At 36.4% G+C, this 14252-nt stretch overlaps 1 protein-coding gene across 1 annotated transcript in view; it reads left to right on the top strand.

Annotated features, from left to right (window-relative positions):
* The window catches only part of Lrpprc (leucine rich pentatricopeptide repeat containing), an 89519-nt gene that overhangs the window by 54444 nt on the left and 20823 nt on the right, over positions 1-14252 (top strand). Inside the window, exons 26-29 of the mRNA XM_042675412.1 lie at positions 3607-3675; positions 5307-5397; positions 10732-10874; positions 10997-11105. Coding sequence (XP_042531346.1) covers positions 3607-3675; positions 5307-5397; positions 10732-10874; positions 10997-11105 — 412 coding nt within the window. The remainder of the gene's footprint in view (positions 1-3606; positions 3676-5306; positions 5398-10731; positions 10875-10996; positions 11106-14252) is intronic.

The following is a 14252-nucleotide window of genomic DNA, read 5'->3' on the forward strand; positions in this document are numbered from 1 at the left end:
ATGTAAATAATATACATATCATACACATTATATATAAATGTATTCTAATACATTTAACATAGTACACAAATTATTTACAGGAGGGTAGTTTCTTTAGCTAAAGTCACTTGCACAGTAATTAAAGTGTGTCTGTATGTGTGCGTGCGTGGGCGCGCGTGCCTGAGTGCTTGCCCAGTCTGGCTTCAAACTGATCCTCAGATCTCAGCCTCTTAAGTAGCTTGAATTATGGCATGAGCCACCAATGCCCATACATTTTTTTTGATAATTCATTGTGTGCAAAAAGTATGAAATACTAAATAATACTAAAAGTTGCTATAAGGAAATACAACACTTAATTTTACTCTCTGCTTTGGAAGTTCAATAATCACTGAAGACCTGCCATAGGCCACAAGCTGTGTAATTGCAGAGATGAGCAAGGGTCTGCCTTCATTTTAACTTCTTAGTCTAGCCTCTTCCCCTGGGGCTTAAATCTATATTACCAGCTATATGCTATAATAGAGCTAACTCTTAATGTTCTTGTAAATTATTTTCACGTACATCTTCATATAAGTCTCAGAAAACAACTTTGAGAAGTAATTAGAACAAGGAAATTTGTTTGGAATGTGGATTGCTGAGCTTGTTTATTTAGTAGCCAGGAATGGAAATGGTCTGATTGCTGTTTTCTGTGAATTTCCTTGTAACAACCCTATCTCCATCTCCTTTCAGTCCTGAACTGTATGAACAACACCTCCTTTCTGTAGATTTGCTCTCCTGTCTTTCTCTCTCCTCATGGTTTTTCGTTTAAGACTAGAAATTGGAATTCTAATAGTTTCAATCAAATTCAAGGTGTTAATCCTGTCTTCCTTAATAGAGCCAAACTGGATCCACTCTACACAGTGGATTTTAAGAACTAGTTTTCTCCTCTGACTTCGGGTGAAAATTTTAATCTGTCATTCATTCAGACTCATACCCCCTCTCTCTTAAGAGTTAATTTTTGTAATGTTTCTTCTAATACCTGGTTAAATGGATCATCTCTTTAGTTTATGGTAGACGGTTACCAAACTTGCTCAGCCACATTTCCTTTCTGAAGATTTTAGAGGAAGGGACAAGTGTTAAAAGGCTTGATAAATGTGATTATATCTTTTTTCCTCCCTTGCTGTATGCTAGCTGTAGGCATAAATCATTGAATTGGGTTCTTGTTTTTGTTCCTGTCTTGTTGGAAGCCCTGAGAGATCATTTTACTTTCTACTACACCAGCTAGAGAAACTGAGGTTAGGTGGGGATTTTATGATGTTGTTGGCCATTTAGAAGAATAAACAGGTAAAAAATTCTGTTTGGGTTAAATATAAGATGATCTTCCTCAAAATAGAATTTGAAATATAAATGTAAAACCTTCATTTACTTTTACTTTAGATGCAATAATTATTTCAGGTATATTTTACTGGTTGTACATAGAAATTTATAATGCTATTGCAGATTTATGTCAGTGAAATTACAGTAATGACAGTTACTTTATTTTGGCTTATTTTTCATTGCCTACAAAGGGAAGCCCAGCACTATATTGTAACTGCAAAAAGTTGTATTTTGAAGTATAGTAATGTAGATAGGAACAAATGTGTCAGATTTTTTTGTTTAATTTTTTTTTTTTTTTTGGTCGGTCATGGGGCCTGAACTCTGGGTCTGGGCTCTTTCCCCGAGCTCCTCAGCTCAAGGCTAGTACTCTACCACTTGAGCCACAGTGCCACTTCCGGCTTTTTCTGATTCTCTGTTGCTGAAGAATTGAACTCAGGGCCTCGTGTATGCAAGGCAAGCACTCTACCACTAAGCCACCTTCACAGTCCTGTTTTAATAATTTTTAGCCTCACTACCTGTTAAGTAAGTTCCAGAGGTGATCATGTTCATTATTTTAATTAACATTAGCTCATTTTGATGTTAGTTTATCATTCCAATTAGAATTCTGTTCTCCAAGTTTTCATTACTTCTATTTCTGCTTTCAACTTGCAGTATTTAAAATTCAATAAGATGTTAAGAGATAAGGCAGAAACGTTTACTATTACAACAGCCTGGGGGATTTAGTTAATCTGACCTAGATGTTCTTTTGATGATTGAGATTTATATGTGAAAGCAGTTCTCAATTTCAAAATGAAACACAGGAAGATTCATTGTCTAAGTCAGCATCCTTTCTATAAATTTCAATTCAATATTGTCTTGCAGTGACAGGCAGATTAATCAGCCACAAACAGGTAGAATTTGCCATGAAATCTCTGCTCGTTAGGTCTTTGGCATTTGAATCAACAAAAATATTGAAGATTGTTGCATTTGCATCTTGCCCTATCTTACAGAGGATTATTTGCTAGTTTTCATGAGCTCTTAGTATACACTGATGTTTCACTTTTGGTGTAATACATGTGAAATGAAACAGATGTGAGGTAATCCTTGAATAGAAATTATTTGAAAATATGATACGATATTTGAAAATATATCTCAGAATATGCATATTTGTACTGTTAGAATATTTATTCAACTTACATTATACCAGTTTTTCTGTCTGCTCAGTTCTTAATTTAATATTTTACAGTATTGTTTGTTTTTAATTAGGAATGATGAGAAGCCAAGCATAGTGATACATGTCTTTACTCTCAATGGAGAGGCTAATATGGGAGGATCACTTGAACCTCAGAGAGGTCAATCTGGGCAACATAGTAATACCCTTTCTAAAGTTAATAATAATGGTAACAAACAAAATAAGTCAGATTCCAGGAATACTTGGATTAATCAACAGAGCCAAGTAGAAAAAGCAGGAAAGGTACCTCCTGTCAGCTGGAACACAGCCAGTGCTGATGAGTATGTGGTTATCTTATCATAATGCTGTGATTGAAATGTAGTGTTTAGTGGTGAAACCCTCTTATAGATGATGTAAAAACCTGTTAGAAGGACAAATCCTCAGAATTAATGTTGAAATGGTTTGTCTATTATTCCAGTTTTCAATATTGTGAAATGAGTACTTGAAACCAGACTCATTGACTAAACCTTAGTAATTTCAAATTGAGGGGAATAACATGTCTCAATTATTAAAGTAAAATAAGCATGCAAACTAATTTTAAGTAATTTAATTTAATCTTAAAGCATTTAGTTTTGGATAGTAGACAGAATATCTGGCAGTTGTTAGTTGTACTTTTATCGCTGTAAATTTCCTTCATCATGTAGTAATGGTTCTATAAAATATAAATAGTATTTATATGTTGGATTTCTGAAGTTTGGGGGAGGGGCCATATACAATTGTGTGTTTAATTTAACATTTGGAATTGATTTTAGTTCATTAGTTCTTTTTGAACTAAAGAAAATATAAGCATTTTATTCATTATAATTTATGGAATGATTATTGACTTACAAAGCAGTGTCTTGAAAAATATTAATCTTCTAGACATAGGTTAAATATGGGTTCCATTTATGCTCTGTTCTAATCTTAATTAAAGGTCTTGGTAAATGGGGAAACTAAGTTATATGCTTCTTTGTGTATATATGTTAGGCTACACAGTTATCAGAAGGAAAACTGTCTTTGAGGAAGAATAAATGTTTTGCTAAAACTTTTTACCTTGTGTACTGTTGGAATATTATATTTTACAGACTCCGGGCATTAGAGCTAGACCTTCAGCACTTCACTGGTTTTGTGAGAGATGTATTACCAGCAATCAGGTTTGTTTTTAATTTTCATGTCTTAAGCAAGTAAAACTGAGTAGAAGAAAGCATGTCCTATATGTCTTATGATGACTTGTGGATTTCAGAAGACAAAGTTTCATGGAAATGTGTTATCTTGGTTGTTTTTCAAATGAGCAAGTTTATTTCTTGGTCCTACAGTGTACTAGACATCCTAAAAAGATGCTAATTTGGGCCATAAATTTTTTTTGGGGGGGTGGAAGAGTCGATTATGGGGTTTGTACATGGGTGCTGCTTAGCTCTTCAGCTCAAGGCAAGTGCTCTGCCACTTGAGCCACAGCACCACTTACAGTTTTCTGGTGGTTAGGTGGAGATAAGAGTCTCACAGACTTTTCTCATGGACTTTCCTGCCTGGGCTGGCTTTGAACCACGATCCTCAGATCTCAGCCTCCTTAGTAGCTAGCATTACAGTCTTGAGCCACTGGTGCCTGGCCTATGATAATTTTAACTTGCTTTTTCCTAGTTGGTTGAGCAAGGTAACTTTACTTGCTTGGCAGTTGAAACTTGATTTAGTCCTTGACTGCTGGTTGAGATGCCCAGTAGAACTTAGTGAAATCTCTACCGTTCTTTCTCCCAGTGTAGGTGTCTGTTCACAGTATGCCAAGGAAAAGTGACAGGGAAGGAGAAATTCAATGTGTGGGTGGAGGATTGTTTTTGTTAATGTAAGCTTTATACGCTGAGTTTTCCCTGCTTTGTTCTCTGTCCCAAAAATCTTCAAATTCCCCAAAAGCTCCTTTGTAGAGATTCCCTCAGGTTTCTTTCCCCACCCCCCTTTTTTGGGGGGGGTGCTGGGCTTGAACTCAAGGTCTCTGTGCTATCCCCTGAGTTTTGTTACTCAAGGCCAGTGCTCTGCCACTTGAGCCACAACTTCACTTCTGGCTTTTTGGTGGCTAATTGGAGATAAGAATCTCAGACTTTCCTGCCAAGGCTAGCTTTGAACCTCGATCCTCAGATCTCTGACTCCTGAGTACCTAGGATTACAAGCGTGAGCCACTGGCACATGGCCATTTTAGCTATTTTTAGACACCATTAGAAGCATTAAGTACATTTGTACTGTTCTCGGCTGTTGAGTTAATTAATTTCCAGTACTGGGACTTGAACCTTGTACTTGCTAGGTGTGTTTTATTGTTGAGCTATGCCTCCAGACTTTTTTGTGCTGAGTATCTTAGAAATCGGGTCATATTTTCTGTCAGATGGACACAGGTCCATCTATTTTAGACTTCTCATCATGTAGCTATGTTGATAGATGAGTGCCACCTCACCCAGCTTCTTCCATTGGCATAGTATCTTGCAGACCTTTTCATTCATGCTGGCTCAAAACCACAATCCTTCTGATCTCAGCCTCCTACAAAGCTAGGATGACAGGTATATGCCAGTGTATCCATCTATGGGTTAAGAAAAGGGGGTCTCGTGAACTTTTTTTTCCCCCTCCCTCAAATCATGATCTTCCCATTCAACATTCTGAGAAGGTAGGATGGCAGGGTTGAGCCATTTCACCAGCTTTTTAGCCCTTTTGAAGTCAAATTAAAGCCCTATGAGTAAACAATTATTTGAAGGATTTTTCAACTGTTTCTTGTCAACAATGTAAATCTATGTTAATCTTATTTAAGGTTGAAACTCTAGAAAAATTAGTGGAGCTTACACAGAAGTTATTTGAATGTGACAGAGACCAGATGTACTACAGTCTGCTGAAGCTGTACAGTAAGTGATTTAACTGTTTCTCATGTTTCATTCATTTAGTCTATTGAAGGCAGAGGCAGGAAGGGAGGATCAAGCTTTGAGAAACTTCAAAGGTATTACCACATGTGGAATCTTCAACAAACCAAAGTGGAGGCTAGAATGAACTTAATCACAGAACGCTGTATTGTAGCACTAGGCACCACTGACATTGTTACTGTAATAATGGGAAGGTAAGAAGATATTCATGCTCGTTGGTTCTGTTTCTGGGCTTCTCAAGTCTAAAACTCTTAAAGTCCCACGTCCTAAAACTATAAGTTCCACATATTGTTAAAGACCCACTAGGGTCATCCATGCCTCACTGACTTTGACCCCCTGATCATTCCAGCCTCCTATCTGAAGATTAGGTGGTAAAAAGAAGAAAGGTTTCCTTTTTATGTCTTTTTTTATACTTGAAAATGAAAGTGTCATAACATTCAAAAAGATACCAGTAAACATGTGATGTAACTAACCATAGTACTGTAAGAGTTGGGATATCATATGTCTACTATGTTTATAAACTGCTTTCTCTTCTGTTTCCTCCTGGTACATGAAATTTATAGGAGGCTATTGGCTTGAGCCTAGCACCTTCTGCACCAGGACCAGTAGACCAAATCAGAATGTTGTTAAGTGGGGCTGGGAATGTGGCTTAGTGGTAGAGTGCTTGCCTAACATGCATTAAACCCTTGGTTCAGTTCCTCAGGACCACGTAAACAGAAAAGGCCAGAAGTGGTGCTGTGGCTCAAATGGTAGAGTACTAGCCTTGAGCAAAAGAAGCTCAGGGACAGTGCCCAGGCCCTGAGTTCAAGCCCCTGGACTGGCCAAAAAAAAAGTTATTCAGTTATTTTTCTGACTTTCTAAGAAATTAGGAGAACAATAATAACCAAATTCCAATCATGCCAGTTTTATCCTGCATGATGAAGTCTTGTCTGTTTTAACTTTTATAAGGAAATTATCTTTGAAATAATCACTCTGATGTTTCGTTCTTTTCTTTAGAAAATAGCCCTTTTCTGCCTCTGATTAGCTAATTGGTACACTCATTCTGTTTTATACAATGAAGTGTTACCTGATTCCATTTTAGTAAATAAAAGCCAATTCAGATCTTTAAGCTAAGTCAAAAAAGAAAAGAAACTCTTCTCATCACAACCACTGCATTTAATAGGACTTTTTGAGGTGAGACTATTTATCCTCCTCTTGTGTAAATCCTGAAGTAGATACATTAATAATTATAGTTTTTTAAATAGGTAACTATCAGCACATTCACTTATATAGATCTTTTTGTAGAAAGGTGCATGTTATATACACGCATTCCTAAACAATTTCTGTAATATATTTTTTACTTATTTCTATTTTAGAAACTTTTTTCTATTTAATCACCTGTAAATAACTAATACACTGAATGGATAATCTAGAATTTATTCAACTCTGTTTACTAAAAGCATATGAATAGATTTTAGTTTTCTATATTATAAAACAAAACTATGTTATTCATCTTTATATTAAAATCTTCCTTCACACCTAATTGTTTCTCAATTTGTTTCATACTATGTGTATTAGATTAAAGAGTGATTAAAATATCTGAGTGTATAGAATTAAAAGCTCTATCTGGACCTGTAGCTCAGCATTAAAGCACCTGCCTAGCAAGTGAAAAGCCAAGTTCAAACCCCAGTACCTTTCATTGTGACAGTTTTACAAAATTAAACTCCTAGAACTCCTACAGGTTTACATGAATGAGATAAAGAATATCCTATTGTACCCAATATTGTACCCAATTACCTTATAAAACATTTTCTTGGAAGTAGTGCTATAGCTCGAGTGGTAGAGCACTAGCCTGGAGCTGAATTGCTGAGGGACAGCGTTCAGGTCCAGAGTTCAAGCCCCACGACCGACAAAAACAACAACAACAACAAAAATAAAAATCGTTTTCTTATGTTCTATGCATTTCAGTTTTTCCTTTACATATACAAATTAAATGTTTATTCTTTGTATCAGAAATAATGCTGACTCACATTTTTCCTTTTGAATTAAAAAATTGTTTTAGTCACTGTTTTTGATATTCAAAGTATCCCATCTTTGTCCAATTCTGTGGCATCTGACAAACTCCTTTAGTCTTTTGTTGCACCATGTTTTCAGAAAAAAGACAGTCCAGGCTTATAATGCATAATTCCGGCCCTAGACCTGGAACTCATATTTTACAGGGAAATACTATTAGAGCACTGTAACAGATGAGTGACAAATGGGGAATTTGGAAGTAGATACATTATATTAGTAATGTACAACAACTGTCAGCCTTACAATTGTAACCTTGGACTAGAAATTTTGAGATCCTACTTTAATATTAACAGAGAAAAAGCATGAAATGCCAACTTTTGCATCTTTGTCTAGCACACTAATTTGGCCCCACAGTTAAGTCTGTTCTTGCAAAGTAGTATGAGAATCATTAGTTGTATAGCTCAAAGTTCTCAGAGTCGTTTAAAACAGTTCATCCTCTTCTTTAAAGGGAACCATGAGATCCAGGAAAGCAGTGTAATTACAGAACCATGATGTCCATTCTCTAGACCCACCCAGGCTTGTGGTTGTCTCAGTTTTTTAATAGCAAGCACAATCATTGTGTTCTCAGTAAAGGGATACTGAAGCCAGAGAGATTATTACAGAAGGAAGAGCCTTTCTGCGCCTTCGTAAGATTTTATACATTAGAGTCACTGGATTTGATTGCCTCAATTTTTTTTTTTTTTTTTGTGATCTATAGCCATCCCCATGAAATTATTTTTCCCTTGGAAAAAAATTTACTGAGTTGTTCCATGTTGGATTGAATCCCATCTGTATTTTGAAATCCTTTCCTTTTACATGTTGCTAGTCAAAGTGGAAGCTGTTTTTTTTCTTCTTCTTTCCTGGTTGTGGGCCTTGAACTCTGGGCCTGGGTGCTGTCCCTCAGCTCTTCAGCTCTACCACTTGAGCACCACTTCCAATTTTTGGTGGATTTTTGGAGACAAGAACCGCATGAAGGTAGCTCAGTGGTAGAGTGCTTGCCTAGCATGCATGAGGCCCTGGGTTTGATTCCTCAGCACCTCATAAGCGAAAAAGCCAGATGTGGTACTATGGCTCAGGTGGTAGAGCTCTAGCCTTGAGTTGAAGAGCTATATAATTTTATAGTTTTTTTTTAATTAAAATATTAAGCAGAAGAGTTACAGTTACATAAGTCAGGCAAAGAGAACATTTCCTTTTGGCCAATGTGACCCCTTCCCTCACTCTCTCCCAGTGTTTTTCCTCCAGTCCCAACCACAAGTTGTGTAATTCATTTTCAACATGGGGTCTAGTGAGTACTATTGCTGCATTTGTTTACCCTTTGTCCTTCCATTTCATTTTTGTACCTCATTTTTTAAAATATAATTTTATGGTAAAGGTAATGTACAGAGGGATTATGGTAATGAATACATTTCCTACCGAACATTGTTACCCCCTCCCTCAGTTTATCCCACTTTCCTCCCCTCTACTCCCCTCCATGTTGTAAAGTTCATTTCCAACATAGTGTCTTGTGAGTATCACTGTTGCATTAGTTCACCCTTTGTCACCATTTTATTTTATTTTCCTTCCCTAAATTAGATAAACGTATATACAAGACACGGGGTACCAAAATCAAAAAAGTGACAACAGGAGACAAACCAAAGGGGAAAAAAAAAGAAAGAGAAAAGAAGTAACTTCACACATGTACCTCATTTTTTTTTAAAGAAGAAAATTGTCTTCTCGGAACTCTTAAAATTGTTTGGGATAGTTTTTCTAGCTTAAAAATTAATGCCCTCACCGGGCGCTGGTGGCTCACGCCTGTAATCCTAGCTACTCAGGAGGCTGAGATCTGAGGATCGCGATTCAAAGCCAGCCGGGGCAGGAGAGACCGTGAGACTCCTATCTCCAGTAAACCACCAGAAAACCGGAAGTGGCGCTGTAGCTCAAGTGGTAGAGCGCTTGCCTTGAGCTGAAGAGCTGAGGGACAGCGCCCAGGCCCAGAGTTCAAGCCCCACGACCAACCAAAAAAAAAAAAAATTAATGCCCTCTAACAGCACCTCACCAGCTCTGGAAACCTTCCTTGACTTTCCATTTTGGCAGCCAGCAAGAATGCTCCACTTTTGGTTCTTCTGTAGAAATAAGATTCTTGATCTAGAAGTTCTTTTTAAAAATGTTTTATAGGGCTACATGTTTGAAATGCTTGAATTTTTTTTGGTTATATGAGAACATTTTAAATATAAATAAATAAAAAGCTCAGTTACCTAATGATTGTAAACGTAAAGTTTTATGTGAGTCTGATTGACTTTATTATCAAAGTATGTATAAAATCACTCTGAACTTGGGTTCGTTTCTAGTATTTGGGCCTCCTTTTCAATATGTTATATGTGAAAATGTAGCTTGTAATCTTTTACTTTATTTGCTTATATCTGATTGTAAGTTTCACTTTGTTCTTTGAAGCCATTAGCTTAAAAAGACCGGGGTTTTGGTTTTGTGGAAAACATCTAGGAAAATTCCATTTGTTTCAATGTCTTAGTATTTTTTTCCTATAAAATGATGAACAAATGTATTTGTATTTTCTGTAATGTTTATTCAGAAGCATTCTCTTCCCTACCTAGAGTGAGACTCTATAAAATAGAAATATTCTTTCTGTGTTGCTTTTGCCATTTGTGAAGGTTGGGTCACCAAAGAAGGATTTAGGGTTTTCAAATATGAAGGAATTTGCCTTTTTTTCTTCCTGATAGATTCATACATACATATGCATGTGTGTGTACACACACACTCCTTATATACTTAGTGTAAAAGAATTCTCTTAAGGTAAGAAATCTTAAGACAGTATAACTATCACATAGTCAAGAGATAGCTTAAGGCAGCAGAACAAATAATAATTTATCTACTGAACTAAATGAAAAGTTTTTGGAGAAAAATCATACAACATAACACCTTCAGTCATTGAAGACCCACAGCAGCACACCTGTATTAATCATTCAAACACTAAAGAGCATAGTTGAATTATCCCTCATTCTGGTTTTGATTTTGGCATTAGAAAATTTCTGAGTTACTTTAAAAATAGGAATTTTTGTGATTACATTTTAACAAAGTTTCTATGACTTATAAATGGCTAGTAACCCTCCAGAAAAGTGTAGAAAGGTGTACAGAAAAACATGTCACCATGGTGTGGCAGACATTTCAGCCCTTCTCTCTAAAGTCAGCATCTGGGATAATGCTTTCCTCAACATCAAATAAGAAAACATTGTACATGTTTTTCTGATTATTTTTTAGTATCTTCATTAATTTCTGTTTAATTAAATTCTACAGAAATAAATGGTGACTGGCAAAGAGCTGATGCTGTCTGGAATAAAATGCAAGAAGAAAATGTTATTCCTCGTGAAAAGACATTAAGATTGCTGGCAGAAATCCTTAGAAACAGTAATCAAGAAGTTCCATTTGATGTTCCTGAGGTAGCTCTTCTTTTTTTTTAAGTGTAACTGGTGTTGTCTTAGGTCCTACATCATCCCACATTTATGCTGAAAAGATCATGTATTTGCCAGTTTTTGTTTAATTGAATAATTTTGTTTTAAAGTTGTGGTATGAAGATGAGAAACAAAAGCTGAGTTCTTCATCACCATCACCTGTTGGAGCTAATATTGAGAAAGATGTGTTGAAAGCCTGTCATTCTAGGAGAAACAAAGGTAAACATGCCCATAGTGTCTTGTTTCTAATGACAACATTGATCTAAGCCCAGGAAGCTATAGAAGTTCTATAATAAGAGGTTTAAGTTAAATTATATCTCTCTGTTCATTCATACTTTAACAAAAGCATCTTAGCACATTTAAGGATCAGCTGAGTGGTAGGTAATATTAAGGAATCATTCCTATTTTTACCATCACACTTTGCCATTATAATAATGGTATTATGACTTACAAAATAATGTCCTTCAGTTTTGAGATCTCTGAAATATTTAGGGATAGAGAAATGTCAAAAGTTTATGTAATTTGTTTTTAAACACACAAAGAACAAAGGAAGCTAGGTGTCAGTGGCTCATGCCTGTAATTCTAGCTACTCAGGAAGATGAGATCTGAAGCTGGGCACTAGTGGCTCACGCCTGTAATCCTAGCTACTCAGGAGGCTGAGATCTGAGGACCGAGGTTCAAAGCCAGCCCGGGCAGGAAAATCCGTGAGAACTCTTAATCTCCAATAAACCACTAGAAAACCGGAAGTGGCACTGTGGCTCAAGTGGTAGAGAACTTGTCTTGAGCTGAAAAGGGCAAGGACAGCGCCCAAGCCCAGAGTTCAAGCCCCACAACCAACAACAACAACAAAAAAAGATGAGATCTGAGGAACATGGTTTTAAGTCAGCCCAAGCAGGAAAGTTCTGTGAGACTCTTATCTCTGATTAACTACCAGAAAACTGGAAGTGGCACTGTGATTCAAAGTGGTAGAGCACTAGCCTTGAGCCCAAAAGATCAAGGACAGTGCCTAGGCCTGAATTCAAGCCCAAATACCAACAAAAAAAGAAGCAAATCTGATACTTGAGTGAGGTGGCATGCGCATGATCCTAGCTATGGGAGGTTGAGATCGGAGAATCATGACTCCAAGCCAACCCTGAGGGAAAAGTTTGTAAAATTCTATCTCAAAATAGGACCTTAATTATCAGACTAGTATATGTCAAAGTGGCCAAGATATAATTCCAAAGTTAGAGTTCTTTTCTTGCTTGAATCCCCTTTCTCTAATGTTCCTATAGAAATATCTACCTCTGCCTACTTTAAAGTTTTTATGACTATCTGACATGAGTTGGAAAAATTCTACAAATGATATATTTTTCTTGTTAATTTCTTCCCTTAGACATAGTGACATTTGGACTCCGTATAGTAGAAACAAGTCAACATAAGGGTTTATAAAATTTTTTAATTTTCTGACTTAACTAAGGATTTTGTCTTGAAAAAAATGTATAAAATAAGAGAAAGCTAAAATCTCAGGTATATTTGGTCTGTACATCCTTGAGTCTTTTGTTCTTTGTCAGCTGAGTATAAAACTATGGCCAATAGTATAAAAGTAATCTGGTGATTTTTTTTTAATCTTTCATTTGCTTTTGTGTGTCTCAGAATTCTAGTGCTTAACAAAATAGAAATGCTTTAAAAACTGTATGCTTATATTAGTATTTCTCTAACAGTTTTTAAAGGTTATCATACCAAATACAAATCTACTATGAATGGGTTTGATACATTACAATGCTATTTTAAAAAATAGAAATAACTAATAGAGACAATAAACACAGTTACCACATTTTTAGTGAACAATATTATTTTCTAGGTTTATTTTGTGGCTTTTAAATATTCAGATCATAGAATATATTCTTATTCAGTAGCTGATGTGGTTGTTAAGTAGTATACAGCAATGACATTACATCTTGTTGCATTAGAAAAGAAAGCGTAGGGGATGGAGATGTTGTTCATTGGTAGTGCTTGCCTAGCATCTACAGGTCATAGCTTTTATCCCCAGCAGCACAGAACAAACAAACTCTTTAATTTAAAATATATAGATACAGATAAATACCTGTCTATAGATGTCTCGAGGTATGTATGTATTAATATGAAATGTTACGTTTATATGCCTACACATGCAAAATATGTGCTGATTGACAGGTTCTTTTGCAGTCATGTTATTATATAGTATGCTTTTAAATTGTTTTGCGAAACCATGATGAGACTTCAGTAAGTAGGCTGAAATTAAGGAATAGCTTGATTTTCTCCATTTCCCAAAGTTAAATATAGACTAAGTTAGGTATCTAATGATGAGAAATTAATAGCTAATAATAGAATTTCTTATTGCTTATCTGTGGGTTTTTTATGTTTTACTTTGTGCCAACACCCTGGAACATACAGATGTTTGCAAACAGCAGGCTGACAGTGTACTTGGTAATTTCATGACTAACAGGGATTGTTATTGGAAGCCTTGTTTAAAAGCTGAATAACGGCCAGAGCCATTGGCTCATGCCTATAATCCTGGCTACTTAGTAGGGTATGATCCAGAGAATCATGGTTTGAGGCCACCCCTGGCAGCAGTCTGCAAAACTCCTCTTTCAAAATAACCAGAAAGGGGCTGGGAAGGTGGCTCAGTGGTAGAGTGCATGCCTTGCATGCCAGAGGCCCTGGGTTCGATTCCTCAGCACCACATAAGCAAAAAGAAAAAAGCTGGAAGTGGCACTGTGGCTCAAGTGGTAGAGCACTAGCCTTGAGCTGAAGAGCTGAGGGACAGCGCCCAGGCCCAGAGTTCAGGCCCCATGGCCGGACCCAAAAAAACAAACAAACAAAAAAACTAAAATAACTAGAAAAAAAGAACAGGGCTAGAGACTTTTCTAGCAGGTAAGCATCCAAAGCATGCCCTGACTCTCATCCTGGCAAAATAAGAATCTGATTTGTACCACAGTTACAAAACCACAGTTAACTAAACTGTTTTCTCTATTAAATATAAATATTTTCATATTCTAGTTGTGTTTCTTAAAATTGTATTATTATTACTACAGTATTATTATTGGTCTTCCTGAGGCTTGAACCTCAGAGCTTATGCACTTTCCCTGAGCTTTTTTACTGGAGGCTACCATTCTACCACTTGAGCCATGACTCCTTTTTTTCACAGATCTTTTCCTACTGGGTCTGCTCCAAACTATGATTCTCAGATCTCAACCTCCTCAGTAGCTAGAATTACAGATGTGAGCCACCAGCACCTGGCTGTAATTTGAAGGATAAATTAGTTTTTGACCTAGCCTTTCCAGGTTCGTAGGAAAATAATGAATATTCCTAATGTCTACATAAGCATGATCATTTTGTGCCTGTTCA

This window comes from Dipodomys spectabilis, unplaced genomic scaffold, assembly GCF_019054845.1.
Source record: "Dipodomys spectabilis isolate Male_0828 unplaced genomic scaffold, ASM1905484v1 ptg000026l, whole genome shotgun sequence".
Taxonomy (NCBI): Eukaryota; Metazoa; Chordata; class Mammalia; order Rodentia; family Heteromyidae; genus Dipodomys; species Dipodomys spectabilis.